General features: G+C 46.3%; 1 protein-coding gene across 1 annotated transcript; it reads right to left on the bottom strand.

The window, feature by feature from the left end:
- Nucleotides 1–15,890: 15,890 nt before the first annotated feature.
- Nucleotides 15,891–24,037, bottom strand: LOC132577611 (placenta-specific gene 8 protein-like). Its single transcript, XM_060247399.1, has 3 exons — nt 23,914–24,037; nt 19,564–19,688; nt 15,891–16,007 (listed from the first exon to the last, which is right to left on the bottom strand). Exons 1-3 carry the CDS (start codon nt 24,035–24,037, stop codon nt 15,903–15,905), a joined length of 354 nt encoding a protein of 117 aa, XP_060103382.1. The 3' UTR covers nt 15,891–15,902.

The following is a 24,037-nucleotide window of genomic DNA, read 5'->3' as shown; positions in this document are numbered from 1 at the left end:
CACCACTTCCTGTTTCCCCCCCCAAAAGTGGTGGCCATTTGGGGGAAGTTACATCACTTCCTGTTTCCAGCAGGGCTCCCTCGCAAGTGGTGGCCATCTTGCGGAAGTGACATCACCGGAAGTGACATCATATCCTGTTTCTGGCGGCGTGCGCACACGTAGGGGGGCCCACATAAATCTTGGGCCCCGGGCCCCCAAAGCCCTAGCTACGCCCCTGGGAGAGGGGAAGTTAATTATACTGTACCTGAGCTGCAAACATGTGTAGCTTCTTGTTTGTGGTGGAAGAACCACCACAGGAAAAACAGATATCTTGCCCACCCAGTGGCAACAAACCAAATTTTGGGGTATCTGAGTTACTCTGGAAATTCACTGGTTTGATGCAAGATGGAACACCCTGTGTCTTGGCCTATAAGAAGCTCTGGGTTTGAAGGTAATTTTGGGATCTTGATTCCTAGGTTTGGGTAATGGGGACCAATCTCCCACTTTAAATCATAGCTCCAGCAGTTACACTTAGTATAACAAAAAAAAAGTCTACAAATGGTCTTAATTTAAAAACAAAAACCTGCTCAGGTTATTTTGCAGCTGACTTTCAACAGTTTTATCAAGACTTTATCTCCTTTATTAATAAATGCATTTATCCATGCTCAGATAAATAAAGACTGCATATCTGATGAGAAGCAACTGTTGTGCTAATCCAAAAATCCACATAAAACCCAATAAAGGTCTGGATCCTACCATTTTTTGCACGCAGTCTCACACAATTAGGGTTGCCAGGTGCCCGCTGGCCACTGGCGGGGTATGGAGGGGAGAGGGTGGCAGAGATTTCAGGGTGGAACCTGGGGGAACAGGAACCTTAGTAAGTTGCAATGTCCTAAAGCCCACACTCCAAAACATCATGTTTTTTCCAGGGAAACTTATCTTTGTGGTCTGAAGATGAGCTGAAATTCCAAGGGTTCCCTAGGAGGCTGGCATCTCTTATCTTCAGTGCTGTTCCTCTCCACAGGTCCCACCCCAAACTGCTTTTGTTCAAGCCAGCTCCACAGTCCCATGGCATTTCCCTAAAAGGGTCCCTACCAGTGTTCCCTCTAAGCTGAGTTGGTGTGAGCTAACTCACAGGTTTTTTAGCCCCTGGCTCACACATTTTTGTCTTAGTTCAGGAAAAATGGCCCCAGAGCCAGGGCCCCTAGACCATCTGGCACCCTAGGCAAAATTAGCTTCTGGTTTCCGCCCCCCTGTACTGATAACATCGCGAAGTCACATGGGGGGGGGTGCTCAATTTGGCACCCCCAGAAGGCTGGCACTCTAGGCAATTGCCTAGTTTGCCTAGTGGCAGGGCTGGCCCTGCTCAGAACAAACTAATGTATGCAGTAGCTCACACCTTTAATGCCAGTAGCTCATGAAGCAGAATTTTTGCTCACAAGACTCCACAGCTTAGAAGGCTAGGTCACTTGAGGAAGCAAAAATGTCTAAAATGCAGGAACAAATGGATGCCATGGAGGCAAGATTGGTTAAAGTGATAAAAGACTTTATAACTGAATGTAAGAAGGAATTTAAAAAAAGATATAGAAGTTCTCAGAAAAGATTCCCAAGCAGTGTTAAAGAAAATGCAGGAGGCTGAAGAAAAGGTGAAAGAGCATGATACAAGAATCAACACAGTGGATTCCACTATTTAAAAAATGCAGGAGAAAGCAGTACTACAAGACTGTAAACTAATGGAAAATCAGATACGTTTGAGAGGGGTGCCTGAATCTGATGAGACTGCTTTAAGGACATATATAATAAAAATCATTGCTGAATTTTTGGGAGATGACCCTGATGAAATCAGTTATTGTTATGACTATATTTACAGGGTTAATTCAGACTATGCAAGGAAAAATAAACTACCAAGGGATGTGGTGGTGAGATTTGTGACAAGAGATATGGTGGGAATGATTCTAAGTAAACAATTTGAGAATAAACTGGAGGTGGATGGCAGTAGTGTAAGAATCATGAAAGAATTGCCAAGGAAAGTTATAAATGACAGAAGATTGTACAAAAAACTGACTCCACAGCTTAGAGGGAACATTCCCTTTTTATTCATGAGCAAGCTGGTAGGATCTAGTTCAAAGTGTCAAGCATGGAAGTTTCCAATAACTAAGCAGTTGGTGAATACAAAGTCTCAGTTTATTGATAACCCATTGTTGCTTCAAGGTGGAACACCTTGAAAGTGATACAAAGTTACCTATGGCATGAAGCTTTAAGGGTTACATTTATTTTTATTTTTTTTATTCATGATTTGTATCCCGCCCTTCCCACAAGTGGCTCAGGGCGGCTTCCAGAAATTGGTCAAACATAAAAATTAAACAATTTTAAATATATAAACAATTAAACAGTTAAAACAGTTAAAACCTTAAAAACCAGTAAATATTCCAATTACATATAAAACAGATGTCCGGCCAAGCTACATTGAGTTCTCATCTTAGCTAGGTGTAGGCTAGCCGGAAGAGGGTCGTCTTACAGGCCCTGTGGAACTGAACAAGGTCCCGCAGGGCCCTCACCTCCTCTGGCAGCTGATTCCACCATGTAGGGGCCATAACGGAGAAAGCCCTTTCTCTGGTGGATTTCAAGCGGGCTTCTTATGGCCCAGGGATAGTGAGGAGATTTTGTGTTCCCGACCTCAGTACTCTCTGGGGAACATGTGGAGAGAGACGGTCCTTCAGGTAGGCAGGTCCCAGGCCATATAGGGCTTTAAAGGTAATAACCAGCACCTTGTACCGGACTCGGTATATCACTGGAAGCCAGTGCAGAGTCCGAAGACCCGGCCGAATGTGTCCCCACTTTGGGAGACCCAATAACAGCCAGGCCGCGGCATTCTGCACCAGCTGCAATTTCCGAGTTCGGGACAGGGGCAGCCCCATGTAGAGGGTATTGCAGTAGTCCAGCCTCGAGGTGACCGTAGCATGGATCACTGTTGCTAGGTCGTCGCACTCCAGGAAGGGGGCCAGCTGCCTTGCCCGCCTAAGATGAAAAAATGCGGACTTGGCAGCGGCTGCTATCTGAGCCTCCATCTTTAAGGAAGGCTCCAATAGCACATCAGAGAGTATAGAGAAGATAGCTTAAAGACATAACAAATACGTATGAACTATTACAAATATGCAAACTAGTATCTATGCGGTTAAAACTTCCCCGGGTCTCATGCATTCTTATTACTGTTGATAAGTATTGACTGGGAGACCTTCTTGGGAGGCACCTCCTTTTCTCTATCATCAAAGTCAGGCATTCCTACCTTTGCTACTCAAAGGTGGGAAAAGGAAAAAGGGAGGTGAGAACTAAAAGGGATTATTTAGCTTTGATATGCAGCCATGGGAACTGGAGTAAAACAGAAAGAACTGTGACTAAACTTAATAATGAATCAGAACAATCATGCTTGACATACTGCCCCCCCCTAAGATATTTTCTGGGGTTTTCCTGGGTTCAGTAGGTAAAATTTCTTTATTAATCTGGTATCTCGGACATCTGAAGCCTCCACCCATTCATCATGACTAGGAGGAAAATGTTTCCATCTGATTAAAAAGTATAACACCCTCCCCTTTTTAATCTTGCATCGAGTATTTCTTGCACCTCATGATGACTCTTACCCCTGACTTGGATCCGTTGTGGAGCCGACGGTTGAGGGTGCCAAGTCATAGCTCCAGGATCCCTCCATAATAGACTGCAATGAAAGACAGGGTGAATTTTACTAAACATTTTTGGCAGTTCTAATTCCACTGTCACTTTATTTATGATTCTCTTTATTTTGAAGGGTCCCAGAAATTTGTAAGCCAGTTTCTTAGAAGTCTGGGGCATTGGTAGGTTTTTGGTGGATAGAAATACGGTCTCTCCTACTTTAAAGTCCCAAACTGGAGTGTGCTTTTTGTCGTAATGTTTTTTGTAAGTATCTTTGGCTGCCTCTAAATTTTCCTGTATCACCTTCCAGTCTTTCCCTAAGGTTCCCCACCAATGTTCAAACGAGGAAGGTAGCTTGGCGGGGTTACCCCCAGGTAGTAGTGGGAAAAGTTTTCCTTCGTATCCATTCACTACTCAGAAAAGAGATGCTTTAGTTAAACTGTGCACACTGTTATTATATCCATATTCAGCGAAAGGTAGCAATTCCACACAGTTAGACTGTTGGCAGTTGGACACATATTCGGAAATATCTCTTTTCATTTGTGGCCAGCAAAATTGTCGATTGACTAAATGTAGTGTTTTTACGTAGCCAAAGTGTCCTGAGATTTTACTGTTGTGGCATAGTTGTAATGATTCCCCCCAAAGACTTTCCAGTACATATAGTTTTCCTTCATGGTACCAAAAACCCCCTTCACCTTTGCTGATTCTTGTGGGTTTAGAGTCTCCTTCTCCACCTCTTTTATTAGTCTTTCTCTTCCCCAACTTTCCCCAGTGTTAATTTTCTTGGACTTTGATCTAGTGGTGACCCCCCCCTGCTAAGTGATCGGGGGATATGATCGAATCGATTACTTCCTCTTTTTGACAATTGTGTTGGGGAAGCCTAGACAAGGTGTCAGCTAAGAAATTCTTTGACCCTGGGATATGCTTTAGAGTATAATCGAATTTGGCGAAAAATCCTGCTCACCGGATTTGTTTTTCAGTCAGTTTCCTCCGCCTAATGAGGGCCTCTAAATTCTTCTGATCCGTCCAAATTTCAAATGGAACTCTGGCTCCCTCTAGCCAAGACCTCCAGGTTTTTAATGCAAAAGTTACTGCAAAGGCTTCTTTATCCCACATGGACCAATTCCGCTGCTCTTGAGAGAATTTTTTGGAACTGGATGCACATGGCCATAGTCTCCCCTCGTTATCAGCCTGCATCAATATTGCTCCTACCGCAACATTGGAGGCGTTGCATTGGACTACGAAGGGTCGTAGTTTGTCGGGGTGACTGAGAATGGGTTCACTAGTGAACAGTCTTTTCAATCTATCAAATGCCTCTTGACATTTTGCTGTCCAAATTAGTTTTGCCCCTGGTCTTTTTGCTTCCGGACCTTTCCCTTTAGTTTTAAGTAGGTCTATTAATGGTAGCATGGCGTGTGCAAACTCCTGAATGAAATTACAGTAAAAATTCGTGAATCCAAGGAATGATTGGAGCTGTCTACGTGTTCTCGGGGGTTTCCAGTCTAACGCTGCTTGGATTTTAGCGGGATCCATGGCCAGTCCCTTCCCTGACACTCGGTAACCCAGATAGTCCAATTCTGTCTTGTGGAATTCACATTTAGATAGTTTAGCATACAGTTTGTGCTCATACAAAGTTTTGAGCACTTTTCTCACCAGTTTTATATGGGAGTTTAAGTCCTTGGAATAAATAATTATATCATCCAGGTACACCACGACTCCTTTGTACAGGTACTCCCTTAGTACTTTGTTAATGAAGTTCATAAAAACTCCCGATGCCCCTTGTAATCCAAATGGCATGACCAAGTATTCAAATTGACCCATGGGGGTATTGAAGGCGGTTTTCCACTCATTGCCTTCTTTTATTCGTACTCTAAAATAAGCATCTCGTAAATCCAATTTCGTGAACACTTTCCCCTCTGATACCGTGCTTAACAGGTCCTTAATTAATGGGATGTGGTAAGTGTTTGACGTAGAAATCCCATCCCATGGGATGGGGTAAGTGTTTGACGTAGAAATCCCATTGAGCCAGTTTGGTGTAGTGGTTAAGTGTGTGGACTCTTATCTGGGAGAACCAGGTTTGATTCCCCACTTCTCCACTTGCACCTGCTGGAATGGCCTTGGGTCAGCCATAGCTCTGGCAGAGGTTGTCCTTGAAAGGGCAGCTGCTGTGAGAGCCCTCTCCAGCCCCACCCACCTCACAGGGTGTCTGTTGTGGGGGAGGAAGGTAAAGGAGATTGTGAGCCGCTCTGAGACTCTTTGGAGTGGAGGGCGGGATATAAATCCAATATCTTCTTCTTCTTCTTCTAAAGTCTGTGCAGAGTCTAAGCCCCCGTCTTTCTTTTTTCTAAATAATACTGGGGCGGCATGGGGAGCTGTTGCCTGTCGGATAAATCCTCTCTTTAGATTTTTGTCTAGAAATTTCAGTTCAGCTTTTTCTGCCCACCCCATGGAGTATAACTTAGCTTTGGGTAGCTCTTGCCCGGGGATGAGCTCTATAGCACAGTCCATATTCCTGTGGGGAGGGAGCTCTTTTGCTTCCTCCTCGCTAAACACTCTAAGTCTTTGTACTCCTTGGAGATGGAGCAGACTTCTTCTACTGTTAAACATAGTCTCTCATTCCAAGGGGGGGGCTCCATTCCCCACGCCTTGTCCCACTGATGGCGTTTACATTTACTGTCGGTAAAGTCTATACTTTGCCCCCCCCATCTGATATCTGGTTCATGCTTGGCCAGCCAGCCCACTCCCAAAACCACATCGAAGGAAGCAGAGGGAGCAATCACGAAAAGTTCAGTATCCCAATGATTTTCTATGCCTACTGGCACGGCTTGAGTCCACTCTACGCATGGCTCTCCTTTCATTACTGTCCCAACCATCTGCTCAAATTGTATGGGTTGGGGCAATGAAACTCTAGGGAGGCCTAGAGCCTCCACCAGTTTAGGGGTGATTATCTCCCTGGTGCACCCTGAATCAATCAAGGCTCGTACATGTACAAATTTCTTTAGTCTCGAATTCAGTAAAGTCACTGTGACAAAAAATAAAGATCCAGTTATTCTCACCCTCAGCGGTGCCGTTAATTCCCCGACCTGCTGCTCGGCACCTCTCAGTGCAGGTCGCTCTCATTTCCCGCCGGCTCTTCTTCCCAGGACATTTTGCTCAGCTCATCAATGGTAGTCGAGGTTATGGTGCTCCCCTTGGCTGACTCCTTGGGGTGAGTTGAAGACTTCTTGGGTACTGAGGCACTGTTCTTCGGAGTAAGGGGGGGTCTCGAGGCCTTTCAGGGCAGTTAGCCGCCAGGTGATTGAGGTCCCCACATCTAAAGCATCGCCGGGGGATCTGCGGCTTGGTCGCCCCCCCAGCCGGGGAAGCCTTCTTCGCATCGGATTTCACCCCTGACCGAGACTCACGTCCCCCTTGCTGCTGTTGCCGTTGTGAGGCCACTCTCTTCATGTTAATCTCTACTTCGCCCTCCAGCTGCACCCACCCCACCAGCATAGTGGGGCGAGTTTGCTGCAAGGCCCAATCTAACACGCTTGCATTCAGTCCTCTCTGGATCTGCTCTATCTTCATCAGCTCATTCCAACCCTGGACTTTGGCCGTGTTGACTCTAAATTCGGCTGCATACTCACGTACTGACTTTGATCCCTGCTGTATGCCCTGGAGGGCCGTCAGCACTCGGGTCTCTTGTAACGGGTCTTCATATTGCGTGAGCAGCACCTGCAAGAATGCGGCCACGGTATCCAGTTTAGGGCCTCTGGTCTCGTACAGGCTCACTTACCATCTTTTAGTGGCTCCTTTCAGTTTCGACCCCAGGTAGTCCACTCTAATGAACTCATCAGGGAAGGTGTTTCCCCAATAGTGCATGTAGCTATTGGCTTGGATAGAAAAATATTCCACTTCTTCGGGGTCTCCGTCGAATGTAGCATCTAATTCCCTTCCCCAGCCGTAGTTGTGGGGAACTGGAGCTGGTGGTGCCGGCTGTGGTGCCGAGGCTGGGAACGGCGGAATCACTGGCGGGGCCGGAGGCTGTGGGACTATTGGCGGTCTCCCAATGGGGATTACTGGTATCCCTCTCAGGTCCGTGGGCCTCATCACTTGTTCGAGTTGTCTTCTGATCTCTTCCACCATGAGGGTGGATCTCATCTCTTAGGCCCCTGGCTAGGTCCGCCACGGTCTGGAGTATCCCTCATTCGACCAGATCTCTCTCTTCTTCATCAGGGCCAGGCTGCTCAGGTTCTCCACCCCCATCTTCTTTGTCCAGTCAGGGCTCTTCCCGTTCCTCACCTTCCACGGGTGGAGCGTACTTCCACGAGCCCCCCGGGCCACTTTCACTGATCGTCACTCTTATCCTGCGAGAATGCCAGGTCAGGATGGCATCTCTCCAAGCTGATGCTTCTTCCATCAGGGTGGTCGAAGTTCATGGTTCCCAACTTTGAGGGGTAACCAGGAGTTGTTGGATGTGCAGAGAGGAACCGTGTCCTGCGGCTCTCCGTGCGTCTAGGATATGCCACCGGGGGATCCTCACCTCGATCTCGTCCTCTCGTCCTCTTTTCAGAGGGTTGCGGAATTCACTGTTATCTGGAGCTCTCTCCACCATCCAGTCAGAAAGTTGCCAGTTCAGTTGAATTCCTCAAGGATCACTTTCAAAATGTCAAGCATGGAAGTTTCAAATAACTAAGCAGTTGGTGAATACAAAGTCTCAGTTTATTGATAACCCATTGTTGCTTCAAGGTGGAACACCTTGAAAGTGATACAAAGTTACCCATGGCATGAAGCTTTAAGGGTTACATCAGAGAGTATAGAGAAGATAGCTTAAAGACATAACAAATATGTATGAACTATTACAAATATGCAAACTACTATCTATGCGGTTAAAACTTCCCCAGGTCTCATTCATTCTTATTACTGTTGATAAGTATTGACTGGGAGACCTTCTTGGGAGGCGCCTCCTTTTCTCTATCATCAAAGCCAGGCATTCCTACATTTGATGCTCAAAGGTGGGAAAAGGAAAAAGGGAGGTGAGAACTAAAAGGGGTTATTTAGCTTTGATATGCAGCCATGGGAACTGGAGTAATACAGAAAGAACAGTGACTAAACTTAATAATGAATCAGAACAATCATGCTTGACACAAAGACCCTAAGACAACAGGATCTTATGGGCTGATAGCATTGTTAATTCAGCTGCTTTGAGCCACCATGGTTCAGCATAAACATTTAAATAAACCAGTTTCTCGCCTCACTTAAGCAATGGAACTGACAGACAGGTAGAGAGATTAAAATCAAAACTAGCACTGCATTTGTATTCTCCCCTTATCTTAACTGAAAAATCAATCATTATGATATTTCTATTTCCTTGCTAGTAGGATCAACTGTCCAGGTGGCTTCCCAGTTACACATTGATACAGCAGCATTCCTTTCCAGGAAATCTCTTGAGTTGGCACTTAAGTGCTTCCAAGGATTTAAGGAACATTTTATCGTAGTGTTAAATAGTATAATTGCATAAGTAAAAGCCATTTACCAAGGGCTCAGAAGGAGACAGTGATTCTCCTTTGCTGAAGTCCGATGTACTTATCAAGGTATTTTAGTGTACAGATCAACCTTTGTAAGTTTCCAGGACTACAATTTGCAGTTGCGGTTAAGGAAGCTGAATGACATCAAAAATATTTGATGCTGATCATTGTCCTCTGTTAGCTCACTGATAAGTTTTGTAGCAACATGAACCGATACGCTTTGTAAACATAAGAGGCTAATTCAGGCGGTCACAAAAGAAAAAAAAAATGGGCAGTGCTTATGTGTTGCATGTGGTCGGGTTGCCAGGCACCGGCAACTGGCAGGAGTCAAGGGGCAGGGTCATGAGGAGCACTATCAGGCGATGGTGTGATATCACTTCTGGGAGAAAAGGAAGTGATGGCATGCCTCTCTAGGAATCACCAAAAATGCTATGGTAAAACCATCGTGTTTGCAGTAATTCCTAGACTAGACTGACAACCCTGCTGGGTTTTGCCTGGAAATGATGTCATGCAAACACCTGATGGCAATTTCTCTAGATTATTTTTCTCCCACCAGATGCAGGAATGGCAGAGGAAAATGAGAGCTGGGGGCTGGGAACCACCAACTAGGAACATGGCGGCCCTAGTATGCAGGCAATATCTGGAGCATTATCCAAAGCCCCAAATAGGAAAGGAGCATGCAGCTGACTTCCTCCTCCTGCATCAAAACTGTTATTTGTCTCTTCCGTGGAAAACACAGATATCATTTTATGAATTTGCTCTGCAATTTGGGTTGATGGTAGCAATTTGCTTTGGGAAAACAGCAGAGGAAAGTTTCCCCATCTAAACACTCTAGAACTGCTCTGAAATGTTGTATGTTTTGTACAAGTCGCCATGTTGTGATTGGCTCCAGTCACCAAATGGTGGTTACCGAAGGTTTTTGGTGGGGGAGGATTGAGCTGTTCCTGGAAACATAAAGCCTCCCAGCCCCAATCTAAATCTCCTTTTCAGTCTGGTTTTTGACCCAAATATAGAAAAGGACCCGCTGAGGTCTGCCTGAGGAATCATCTGTCCTGGCCAGCCACTTCCTGGATTTCTTGCCAGCTTTCAATGCCATCAGCTATTCTGATTATCATGCCTGGTTGTGTCTAGAAGGTACTGTTTTGACTCCAAAACCATCCTAGAGGGAAGAATTCCAATCCCGGAGAGTGGTGTTGGTGGGATTCTGCCTCTGCCCCATGGCCAACTAGACTACTGTAACATGCTCTGCATGAGTCCTCCTTTCAAGCAGGGTTGCCTACAACCCTGAGAGGAAAAGAATATCATCATCACCAGACAGCCTTTATTGGCATGTATAGACAAGCCTTGAATTCAGCAGGAGTTCACAGGAGCATAGCTCCTGAACCTGACAGCCCCCCTCCTACCCACTTACCTTGTCCACTAAATAGTAGATGCAGCTGCATAATAGGGTTGCAAAGTCCAATTCAAGAAATATCTGGGGACCTTAGGGGTGGAGCCAAAAGACTTTGGGGGTGGAGCCAGGAAACATTGGGGGCGGAGCCAGGAACAAGGGTGTGACAAGCAGAATTGAACTCCAAGGGAGTTCTGGCCATCACATTTAAAGGGACAGCACACCTTTTAAAATGTCTTCCTTCCATAGGAAATAATGAAGGATAGGGGCACCTTCTTTTGGAGCTCATAGAATTGGACCCCCTCGTCCAATCGTTTTGAAACTTGGGGGGTACTTTGGGGAGAGGCGCTAGATACTATATTGAAAATTTGGTGCCTCTACATCAAAGAACAGCTCCCCCAGAGCCCCTGAAACCTCCAGTGCTTAGCAGATGTCCCTCCCCCCCATTTCTGGTGACTCTGAAGTGAGGGATTGGCCTCTCTACTCACGAGTTGCTGCCAACGTCTTCCAAGTAACACAGACACCCCATCCCAAGAGGAAGCCTTTCAATCAGAGACTGAAGCCTCCGGAGGGGGATAGTCAGAAGGTGGCTTTGGGGGCGGGGCTTCCCCCTGCCGGCCAGCTGACTGGGGGTGGGAAGCAACCTGGGAAAGCGGAAGAACCCCCACTGGGACCTGGGGATTGGCAAGCCTACTGCATAACAATCCCTGGATTAGGAGAGGGGGCAGCCATCCAGCCATCAGGGGCTTTGCCACACCCCCAGCAGCCCTCATTAATCCCTGGAGAAGCCCAAACCACCCCTTTTCCACTTCTTATGTGATTTTGGGTGACAGGTGGCTTTCTGGCCTTTTGACGGGGGGGAGGGGGGAGCCCAAGGAGAGCCTCAGGTGAGTGAGGCCTGCTTGGGCTGGCTGGATCTCTAGCCAGCCCAAGCAGGCCTTGCTTGCCTGGGGCTCTCCTTTCTTGCGTCGGGTTGCTTTTGGCTGGTGGAGGGGGGCGGCATATGCTAATGAGTCATGCTAATGAGCTCCACCACCTACTTTTCTACAAAACAACCCCTGTGTGTAGACATATACAATAGAAGGTCAACTGAATTACAAATTAGGAGAATACAGAGTCCACACAAAGTAAGATTAGAAATGCAAGATAAAAACAGATGATTTTAAGGTTCTTTTCTTGCTTAATAACCCAGATATTGAAATAACTGAAATAGTAGCAAAGTTTCTTCATAGTGTTTTGGTTACACACCCTGATAAGTAATACTATGTATTAGTAGGGTTGCCAAGTCCAATTTAAGAAATATCTTGGGACTTTGGGGGTGGAGTCAGGAGACTTTAGGGGTGGAGCCAGGAGACATTAGGGGTGGAGCTAAGATCAAGGCTGTGACAAGCATAATTGAACTCCAAAGGGAGTTCTGGCCATCACATTTAAAGCGACGGCACACCTTTTCAATGCCTTCCTTCCATAGGAAATAATGAAGGATAGGGGCACCTTCTTTTGGGGCTCATAGAATTGGACCCCCTGGTCCAATCTTTTTGAAACTTGGGGAGTATTTTGGGGAGAGGTACTAGATGCTATACTGAAAATTCGGTGCCTCTACCTCAAAAAACAGTCCCCCCAGAGCCCCTGATACCCATGGATCCATTATTTTCTATGGGAATAAATCTCCCTAGGGAATAATAGAGTTCACAGCAGACATTTCCCTCCCCTCCTCCCACCTTCTGACTAAAAGCAGGGGGAGGGCTTCCAAACTGGGGGATCCCCTGCCCCCACGTGGGCATTGGCAACCCTATGTATTAGGCTTTATTATGCTGTTATTTCTGTTTTTATCGTGTACTTCTAATCTTACTTTGTAGGGACTCTGTATTCAGTCGACCATCTATTGTATATGCCTATACATGCCAATAAAGGCTGTCTGATCGCAAAAGAATGTCCTTTCCTTAATGCTATTTACCAGGTGATACTATTTTCCTCTATGTCATGAAAAGCCTTGCCTATACGTTTCCATGGATTAAGCCCATAAAAGCTGCAAGGCAAATTTGCCCATGGTTGTTGGCAACCACAGAATAAGCACCACTCATTAGACCTGAGTAGGATTCTAAGCAGAGCTTCTTCGGATTTCTCTCTAAATTCCGTGCATCGAGAGATGGTTTTCAAATGCAGTCTCTTTTAGTTGCACAGATCCTTCTGTTAGTGAAAGGTTAACTGTTCTATCTATTGGGCTAGTCCAGGGGTGGCCAAACTGTGGCTCGGGTGCCACGTGTGGCTCTTCCACACATATTGTGAGGCTCTCAAAGACACCATCTCCCTGTCAGCCAGCTTGGAGAAGGCATTTGTCTCTTTAAGTGACTTCTTCAAATCAAGCCAGCCAGCTGCTAGGACAATGCATTTAAAGTTGCGTACTTTCCACCTCCACATCTATTTCCTTCCTTCCTTCCTTCCCACCCTTCCTCAAACATCTGATGTTCATGTATTCTGTGTGGCTCTTAAGTTAAGCAGATTTGTTTGGCTACCCCCTGGCTAGTCCTTCTAATGCAGATGAGGTAACCAGCTGGATGTGGATCCAGAGAGTAGATAGTTGGCCTCGGAGTCACAAACCTCCCTGTGGTTGTACCAAATGAAAGGTATCTGTGAGAACATGACCAGTGGAAACCTCAGAAACCTTTTCAAGATGAAAATACCAATGCAGAATCACCACACTAATATATTTAAAAAAATTTATTGATTTATTAAGTAAGCAAAGAAGTAAGTACATTTTTATTCTAATTTTCCTCCAAGGAACCCAGTTCTTTTCTCATCTTTGTTATCCTCACAACCCGCCAGCAATCTCTCGGTGGAATGCCTTTAAATCAGTTCTGCGAGGCTGTCTAAATTATTCTAGCTTCATACTTTTTTTTATAAATGAAAACTCCAAAAACATGATCTAATAGAACTAATGGCTGATTTAGAGCAAAAAATACAAACACACTGGATCAGTTAAATGCTAACATTAGCTTATAATGGGCAGGGAAACAACAGGAGATCTTAAAGTCCATTTATATTGAAAAGCAATACTATATTCAAAACAGACATTGTGTAATAATAAAGTTTTGAAACGACTAACTAGATACGCAATCATTCCAGATGGTCCACTGTTTGTGTCTGTAACAGCAAAATACAACAGGAGTCCAGTGGCACCTTAAAGACGAAAAAAATCTATTCCACCCAAAGGTTTTGTGGCTCAGACCTTGTATCAGCCAGATGTAAAGCAAGATACAAAATGCTCAAACAGCATAACTGGGTGGCAGCAACCAGAAATGGGAAATGCAAATCTGAAAGAGAAGGAAACCAACATTTAATTGTAACATTGACTGCAACCTGCTGTATTGGGTGGACAATTTCCTTTCTCAGGGTTCTGTTCTATAGCTGTGAGAAGGAAAGGAAAGGAAAGGAAAGGTCCCCTGGGCAAGCACCAGTCGTTTCTGACTCTGGGGTGATGTTGCTTTCACAACGTTTTCACGGCAGACTTTTTACGGGGTGGTTTGCCATTGCCGTCCTCAGTCATCTACGCTTTCCCCCCAGCAAGCTGGGGACTCATTTTACCGACCTCAGAAGGATGGAAGGCTGAGTCAACCTCGAGCCGGGTACCTGAAAACCCAGCTTCCACCGGGGATCGAACTCAGGTCATGAGCAGAGCTTAGGACTGCAGTACTGCAGCTTTGACACTCTGCACCACAGGGCTCTGTGAGAAGCCTTTGTGTATATTGACAAAATATAAGTTTAAATACAGGTTAGTAATAAAGAAGACCCTGTAGGAATATGTATTGGGGTCCCTAAGCTTTATCAGCATGTGAACATCTTTGGAATTCTGACATGGGCAGATGGATGCAACCACTAAATAGCTGCTACAACATGATGATGTTCTAGGAATTTCCCCAACCTCTCTGGTCATTACCATAGAGAGTAGGCAAAATTCCTAGAATGTCATCCAGAAGTGGTCCCTTCTTTCCAAAATGCCGCCTTTTCCAGGCACCATCCCCCAAATCTTGTCAGTCACTGACACAGGGCTGGGATCTCAGGTGAAGTGGGATGGAAGTGGGGGTAGCACGTCCCTGTATCTGCCAGTGAATCTAGTCATTATAAGCTTCTTTGTGCAAACACATATTGGAGTTGCCAGCACCCTAGGGACTGATCACAGCACTTATTGGCTGGTTCTTGAGCCTGTCATGGATGTACCCTCCTCAGAACAATTTTCCATCTTTTTTTAACTTACACAAAATTAAGGCGCCACGCAAACTTCAACATGAAAATTTGTTGAAACTGCTCACAATAATAAAAGGAGTCTCCAGACTTACAGAACTTTGTGGGGTGGTCTGAGGGAAAAAAGCTCATCAGTTTTTGAATGGGAAGCCTTATTGTGGTATTTCAGGAAAAAGCTGGGGCGAAAGGGTAAAACTCACAGAAGAGGCGTCTATCGAAGCCTGTTTGGTTTCTTGTTCATTTGTTTAGGGTTGTAAGCAATAGACACAAACTAGCAAACTGTTCAGAAGTAAGATAAGCAGGGAGGAGCATATCAAAAGAGTGCATCGCCCCTTCTGTAGAAAGAAATGTGGGCCATTAATATCCTCATGCAACGCAGGGGTCCCCAACCTTTTATAGACTGTGAGTGCCTTTGAAATTCTGACACAGCATGGTAGGCACAGCCATGGAATGGTTGCCACAAAACAGTTGCCACAGTAGGCGGAGCCAGCCACAAAATGGCTGCCAGATTGAAGATCTGGCGCTGTGGTGCTGTTCTGAAAAAAAACTGCACAGCCAAAAATCTGAACAGCAATCAAATCTCGTGACCAGTCAGAACCTTTGCTGGGCAAAAGCCCTGCCCACTTGCTAAAAACTAGGGTTACACATCCCCCAGTCTGGGCGGTGGTTCCTCCGATTTTGGGAGCTCTAATGCATGCCCATCAGCCCCACCCCCAAACAGACCCTCCCACATTGACATCATCATCATGATGACATCACTCAGAAGTGATGTCATCATGCCAGGCACGTTGCTTGCAGATGCTCTAGCATTTTGGCCAAAATTCTGACAATTGTGAAACTGGTTTTTTCTCTTTCATAGACATTATCACAGTGTGCATGCTTTGTGTACATGCAGAAACATCCCAGAATGAACCCAGACCTGGGAGCCCCCCACTGGAAGCAAGGTAAGACCTGGCAACCCTTCTAAAAACATTTGATGGGAACCCAGGAAGCTGTTAGGTGCCATGGCACCTATGGGCACCACACTGAGGAACCTGTCTTAATGTGGATTCTATACTACTTTGAACCATACCCTTTCTAAGTTAACCTTCAACCCACAAATAAAACACACACAAACCTGGCTAGAAGATTCCTAATGCTCGCCTCCTGTTGATATCCCTCTTTATCTGGCAAAGGGAAAGAACAGGACAGCACAGGACAGTGCAAAAATCATCACAGAGTGATCCCTGTGAAAGAGGAGGGGAAAAAAACATTTTAAATTCATGGGGTTTTTTCTGGGGGTGGGGAGGAGGGTAATGTAAATATCTAAACGGTATGAGGAGACCTAAGGGCTAAGAACACATTGTGTGTGAAGTGTGCAGTGGAGCCCCAATGGCTTGTTGAAGAAGAAGGAGGAGGAGGAGGAAGAGGATTGGATTTATACCTTGCCCTTCACTCAGGAGTCTCTGAGTGGCATACAGTCTCCTTTCCCTTCCCCTCCCCAAAACAGACACCCTGTGAGGTAAGTGGGGCTGAGAGAGCTCTGTCAGAAACTGCTCTTGAGAAGAATAGCTAAATGTAAAGGTAGTCCCTTGTGCAAGCACCAGTCGTTTCCAACTCTGGGGTGACGTTGCTTTCACATTTTCACAGCAGCCTTTTTTTTACAGGGTGGTTTGCCATTGCCTTCCTCAGTCATCTACACTTTCCCCCCAGCAAGCTGGGTACTCATTTAACCGACCTTGGAAGGATGGAAGGCTGAGTCAACCTCAAGCCGGCTACCTGAACCCAGCTTCCACCAGGATCGAACTCAGGTCGTGAGTTAACCTTCGTGGTTAAGAGTTTTAGCCCAAATTTGTGAGAGGGTATCGTTAATTAAGCCTCTGGGAATACCCCTTAGAGACAGAGAAACACAGACTCAAGAGTCCTTAAATACATGGCCATTTATTCAGAAGTACTTGCTAATACATAGTTCTAAGATCAGAATCCAATTACAATTCAGGAATTTCATGAAACAGTTACAATGAATACTTAGACTTATAGCTAAGGTCCCATAATGTTTTGCCTATTGTCTTTAGCAAAGCAAAGCTTAAGCAAAGTTTACTTAGTTCATTTCTTGCAAAGCATGGTAGCATCTCTCACCTGCCTTCTGTATGCCTTCAAAGATGAGGTGGGGAATCAAGACCTCGGTCAGGCTTGTTCCGATTTACTGATCTGCTTCCCTCTCCTTTTATCCCAATCTTTGAGAGGCCTGACCACCCAATTCAGCCAATCTCGTGTAAGGGGTTAACTCTTTGGCTCTGAAACCCATTACTCATCATACCAAAAGACACTTCCACGTCAAAACTAGATGATAAATGTCATCTTGACTTTCCCTTCCAAATGTCATCATAACTTTGGGGGGTAATGTCCACACTCCTTCCCCATTCTTACTTTGGCATGTCTCCATATTGCTAGAGACTCCATTTTGTATCAAAGAACCCATTTTGAACATGAACATTCTAGCCTTTTTCTAGGCCTAGAACACATCCATCTACCAAAAATACAACCACACATGAATGAGTAAGCTGTTCTCCTTCCTAGTAAAAGCTTAAGATCCCTTTCCTGACTTAAACAGATAAAGTGAGATAGAAAATGTGATTTAAGTACCAAAAATAGTGAACCAACGTTATAAATTTATGCCCATAGAGTGAGTATGTATGTACTCTTCTTAATAACTAAGAATCTACCATTGGAATGTATTGAATCTAAAAGTTCTCCTTAGAAATCTCATCCTCAATGCTTTGGCATCGCTCCCAATCCTTTTAATCCCCTCCCGATCAGTCACATCATTCTATGGAACATCTCCATAATCATTTCCTTCATAATGAACATCTTTATATAATTAAAACAACTTTTATATTAATTCATACGGTTCAATGTACTTTGTATTGAATCTTTGTATAAAACATGCTGTGTGTGTCAACTAAATCGTGCTGTGACCTTTGTCCATGCAGGCCGCTTCTGGCAACCAAGCCAGATCTCTCTCTCTCTCTCTCCCCGCTCCTATCCAGAAAAGAGAATTCTCGATCCAAGTTATGTTGGCTTACTGCCCTTTCTCTGATTTCTCTTTAATATGTACATTCATGTTAAAAGAGTTTCATCATGGCCCATTCCCTTTTCCAATCTTCCCTCACAATCAGCAGCACTATCGGGGCGTCTAATTAAGAGTCCCGAGACTCTTAAAAGAAACGTTAATTCCTTTTACTCTCATCTCATCATCCAAGCCATTTCTTTCCACCTCCTCCTGTCTTCATAAGACAAGTTTATAAAATGCTCTGGCACTAGGCTTCCCAACCCTCCCGCCATGGCGGGGGACCCCAGGATTTCCACCCTCTTCCCCCGCTCCCCCAAAAAATGGAAGCAGGGGGAGAGGGGGGAAATGGCGCCGAGCCGCCGGATCCTGGAGCCGGCGAGGCCGCCGCGCCGCTGACGCCCCCTCCCCGCCCACCGCAGTTTCTCCTCCGAGATGGGCCCAGGCTGAGCCCATCTCGGAGGAGCAGCCAAGAGGCGGCAGCAGGGGAGGGCGAGGCAGGCCGGGAGCATGGCGAGCTGCGAATCCGGGCCCTTCTAGGACCCGGACTTGCGGCTCGCCACGCTCCCGGCCCGCCTCCACACCCCCCTCCGCTTCCGTCTCAGAGGCGGAGTGGGCGTGGCGGCTGCGGCGCGGCGGCCTCTTCTCCGCTCGCCGTGGCTGCTCCTCCGAGATGGGCTCAGGCTGAGCCCATCTCAGAGGAGCGGAGAAGAGGCCGCCACGCCGCTGCCGCCTCTACTCTGCTCGCCGTGGCTGCTCCTCCAAGATGGGCTCAGGCTGAGCCCATCTCAGAGGAGCAGCCACGGCGAGCGGAGTAGAGGCTGCAGCTGCGGGGCGGCTCGCCACGCTCCCCGGCGCCGTTTCCCCCCTCCCCCCTAGCTCCACCCCAGTGTCTCCTGGCTCCACCCCCAAAGTCTCCTGGCTCCACCCCCAAAGTCCCCAGATATTTCTAGGGTTGGATTTGGCAACCCTATCTGGCACTCGGTCCAACAGTGGATCAATACTTTTGCACGTTTACCAAGCTCTGTACTGAAAGGCTTGGTTATAATTTAACAGGGTTTTGCTGACACTATAGAGATTTCTGTCTCTTGCTGAAATCAGGTTTGAACTGAAACACACACTTGAAGACATGCAGGTTGAAGTATAGGCCACGAAAATACCTTCGGTAATCCATACATCTTGTTCCAGCAATATAGGCATGGCTTACACGTGAGCAGAGCTTTGGACTGCAGTACTGCAGCTTTACCACTCTACGCCACGGGGCTCTTGAGGAATAGCTATGACAGAGTTATAACTGACCCAGCAGGTGCATGTGGAGGAGTGGTTTTTTATGTCTGACATACAGCAATGTAATATGAAATAAAACACTAGAGGAGCACGTGCAGAAAAGGGGGGGGAAACCACCCTGAAGCAATGGGAACACATCAGTAAGGAAAGTGAGAATACTGAAAAGCCCTGATAAGATTGATAGTCTGGACCATTCAGAGCAAGGCAGAGGAATTATGTCTGTACAAAATACACCTACAGGACATATTTGACCCGAGAGATAGGTGTATCTAAATTTGTTCCCAGAAGCTTCAAATGATAATTCCTAGAACTCTTTGAGAACAGCTACAGGAGATGCTGCAATAAAACCAATATAAGTACATAGTACAGATATGCCCAAAATAGTGGATTAATAAGTAGCATTTAAGATGTATTACACAAGACTCAAATAGTAAGAAAGGTCTTACGGGGATATGATATTTGGTCCTGTAGACAGATCTCATTGCCATGGTTGTTCCGCAGCAGCAGCATTCGTTCATGTCGGCAGCAACTTGGCATCCTAAACAATGGAAGCAAAAGGTTCCACAGAGGCCTAGTAGGGGGAGAGCATGAGAAACACTTGTAGTAAGTCGCTTGGTAGAAAGCAGAGTTGATACAAAGTGAAATTTGTACCAACTAGACTGTAATCAGTATACTCCTGCGTCCTAGGCCAGATGTGTTTAATTGAAACAGGTAGAATGGGCCTTTCTCCATGCTGGATAAGAACTAGAATCATGGAGACCAAGCACAAGTCATTTGTGCTTCTTATTACTCTCCCTTGGAAAATCTACACTTTTTGATAATCCTCTTCTGGTTTCTTCCTTCATGTTGTACCCCAAGAACTCATCACATCTGCTTCCCAAACTTCACTACTCTCAGACAGAAAAATGTGGGGAAAATGCAGGGCTTTTTTTGCAGGAAAAAGCCCAGCAGGAACTCATTTGCATGAGCCTGGCTTTGGTGGGGAGGGCGGGATATAAATTAAACAAACAAACAAACAAGTCAGCTGGAGCTGTGTTAGCATAATAACATAAAAGAAGTCATGTTGGATCAGGCCAATGGCCCACCCAGTCCAACACTCTGTGTCACACAGTGGCCAAAAATACCAGGTGCCATCAGGAGGTCCATCAGTGGGCCAGGACACTAGAAGCCCTTCCACTATTGCCCCCACATGCACCAAGAATACAGAGCATTACTACCCCAGACAGAGAGTTCCAACAATATGCTGTGGCTAATAGCCACTGAGGGACCTCTGCTCCATATGTTTATCCAATCCCCTCTTGAAGCTGTCTATGCTTGCAGCCACCGCCACCTCCTGTGGCAGTGAATTCCATTCCTGTGCTTTTTTAGCATTTCCTGCTAAAAAAAAAAGCCCTGGGCAGACGCTGTGTCTTCAATACATATGTAAGTGTTGTCAATGCAGGAGTGACTTACAATCAGGGCTTTTTTTTTTTTTTAGCAGATACACAGAGGAATGCAGTTCCGACTGGCTTGGTGTCAGGAAGTGTGGCCTAATATGCAAATAAGTTCCTGCTGGGCTTTTTCTACCAAAAAAGCCCTGCTTACAATTATCCCAATAAGGGGCTTTCAAGGCAAGTGAAAAGCAGAACTGGTTTGCCATTGCCTTGTTCCTCTGCAGAGCCTTCCTTGGTGACCTCGCATCCAAATACTGACCCTGCTTAGCTTCCAAGGTCATGAGATCAGGCTATACCACACTGTCCTCCTTCATGTCTTCAATAGTGAATTTTGTGGGAGATCCCAAGATTAGAGACCTGTCTGCATGGCAAGGAAAGTTGTGCATGTGTGGGAGAAAGTGCATATTTATGGCAGTCAGTAGTACATCAGTGTATGTTTGAATCCATGGTTTTGCATTGATGCAAAAACACCACCCTATCCCAGCATGTTTGCCTGAGCAAACAGAGTTTTCATAGGCATGACTGGTGGCTGGATTATGTTTAGAACGAAGTAGGACATCTCAACAAAGAGCGCATATTTATCTTGCCGCACCCAGCCTCATGAGCACTTCCCTTAGAAAATATGTACATGCCATGGGAAGAGAAATAAAAAGTTGTTTTTTTAAATAATGAAAAGGTTCTATTTTGAAAAGGCATTAAAAGCACAGCCCTAAACAGTTAACACTCTTCTAAGTTTGTTGACTTGGAAGGGAGTGATTCTGTGTAGGACTGCACTGATTGTGTCCGGAGGTGGAATGTGCTCTTAAGCTGCAGCCGGCTTATAGCAACCCAGTTGGGTTTTCAAGGTGCAGAGGTGGTTTGGCATGGCTTTTCTCTTCATACCAACACTGGACTTCCTTGGTGGTCTCCAGGGCTTTTTTTGTAGCAGGAGCTCCTTTGCATATTAGGCCACACACACCCTGGTGTGGCCAATCCTCCTGGAGCTTACAGGGCTCTTCGTACAGAGCCTACCGTAAGCTCCAGGAGGATTGGCTACATCAGGAGGGTGTGGCCTAATATACAAAGGAGTTCATCCTTCCAAAAAATGCCCTGGTGGTCTCCCATCCAAGTGCTAACCAGGGCTGCCCCTGCTTAGCTTCTGAGACTTCATGTATAGGGCTAACCTGGGCTATCCACAGGATCTGTTGTTTTTTCTCTGTTGATTCAGGCCCCATACTACTTTGGTGTATCCCCTGATTTTCACAAGCAACCTTTTGTCTTTAGGTTTCACTTTGGGTTTGTTGTTATTATTCCCCATTTTTTTCTGTAGGCTTCTCTGCATACTTGACATACTCCACATTTCCTTGACAATGGAATCAGTTGGGGCAATGTTGTTCCCAGCCATAGCCAGAAAATTTTAGGTGGGGGATAAAGGGATAAAATTTCAGGTGGAGGGGTCCGCTGCTCCACCCCCACCACTCTTGTGGCCCTCCCCCCTCCCCTGCACCTCCCTCTCCCTCCCCCCCCTCCGACCAACTGAAGCCCTGGCTCCCAGGACTCTTTGAAGGTCGCCTTCCCCTCCGCCGATCAGCTGATTGGTGGGAAAAGTGGCGAGAAGGCCAGCGGCTCCTCTGCCAGCACTCTCAGCACGTTCAGTGCTGGGGTGGCAGTGGGTGCTTTTTTAGCAGATTGCTGTCCTTCCCGCCACCGCCCCTGCACTGAAAGTGCTGAGAGCTCTGGAAAGCCGGCAGAGGAGCCGCTGGTCTCCTCGCCACTTTTCTTGCTGATCAGCAGGCGGTGCAGCGGGGGTGTGTGTGTGTGTGTGTGTGAGGCAGCTTTGAAAGAGTCCTGGGAGCCAGCGCTTCAGTCAGTTGGTGTGTGGGTGGGAAGGCACTGCGGTGGGGGGCGGTGGCCGCCAGAGTGGTGGGGAGATCAGGGGCTTCCAGAGCAGCGGCTGTGGAGAGAGCAGGGCTGCAAGAGCAGCCAGGAGAGCTCAGCTGCCAGGAGGGTCCATACAGGTGGAAGGGAGGTTTGGGTGGAGCGGCCTGGCCCGCCCCCCTCCCTGAGGCTATGGGTCTGGTTGTTCCACAAGTCTGCCCTCCCTGTGCATTTTCACAGTTGTGGAGTCAGTTTATTTTCTTCTGTGCATGTCTTAAATAATGAGGATTTCTAGGGGAAAGTGCTGCCCTCATGGCTGGTGTCCCAGCAACCCTCCCCTTTATTTAAAAGGCTCCAAAATACTGACATATCACTGAAGCATTGCAACAATAAGCTTAGGAGGTTCTCTGAGTTCCCAGTTTTGCTTTTTAAAAAGTAAGTTTCTATCTGCATCACTTGTTGAGATATGCCTTTTCCCTTATATGTGTGTAAGGGAGAAGACTAGAGACGTACGTTAAAAAATGAAATCTGAGACATTAGAGAACCTGCTTAAACTATTATTACAACACTACAGTGATCTATCAATATTTTAGGGCTTTAAAACAAAACTAAGGGGGGATGCTGGGAGCACCACCAGCTCCAACACTGATGATGATAGCACCCTCCCTTGAAAATCATTATTTAAGCCATGCATGGAAGAAAATAAACTGACCCCACAATTGTGAAAATGCACGGGGAGGGGAAACGTATAGAACAACCATTGACTGATTAGATTTCTATCCCGCCCTCCCCGCCGAAGCAGGCTCAGGGTGGCTCGCAACCAGTAAAAGCAGTACATCACAGTAGAACAATTAATTCAACATATTAAACAATTCATCAATAAAACAATTTAACAGTTAAAACAGTTTGGTGCTAATATCATTCGATTTCCGATGGTAGAGCTGGGTGTCATCAGTGTACTGATGGCAACCCAGCGCATACCTCCAGGCAATCTGAGCAAGGGGGCACATGTAGATGTTAAAAAACATCGGGGAAAGCACTGCCCCCTGAGGCACACTGCAATTAAGTGGGTGTCTCTGGGACGACTGTCCCCCAATCACCACCGTTTGCCCCGACCTTGAAGGAAAGAAGAGAGCCATTGTAAGGCCAACCCCTGAATCCCTGTGTTGGCGAGGTGGTGGGTCAGCAACTCATGGTCAACTGTATCAAATGCAGCTGACAGATCTTACAACATCAGTATCGCCAAGCTGCCTCAGTCCAGATGCCACTGGTGATCATCCACCAGGGCGACCAGTACTGTTTCCATCCCGTGTCCTGGGCGGAAGCTGGATTGATGGGGGTCTATGCCCAAACCAATTCCAATGCTTGTGGATCGATTGCCAAGAAATCCAGGAGTTTGCAGAAAAGGTCCAGATTGGGCGGGTAGCTCTCTATCCCACATTAATTCAGCCCTCTCTTCAAACTCAGGAAACAATCCCAAAGTCAAATATTTACATGGCTACTCACACACTCCACAGTCAGTGCAGCAGTCGCATAGCCCTGTCAGCCATTGGGGTTGTTGCGGCTGGATAACCACAACCTGCTGCACCTGCGGCTGCGGCTGCGTCACAATTACAGGCTGGGCCGCCAT

The sequence above is a fragment of the Heteronotia binoei genome, chromosome 9 (assembly GCF_032191835.1).
Source record: "Heteronotia binoei isolate CCM8104 ecotype False Entrance Well chromosome 9, APGP_CSIRO_Hbin_v1, whole genome shotgun sequence".
NCBI lineage: Eukaryota > Metazoa > Chordata > Lepidosauria > Squamata > Gekkonidae > Heteronotia > Heteronotia binoei.
This window is presented reverse-complemented; position numbering and strand designations above follow the sequence as displayed.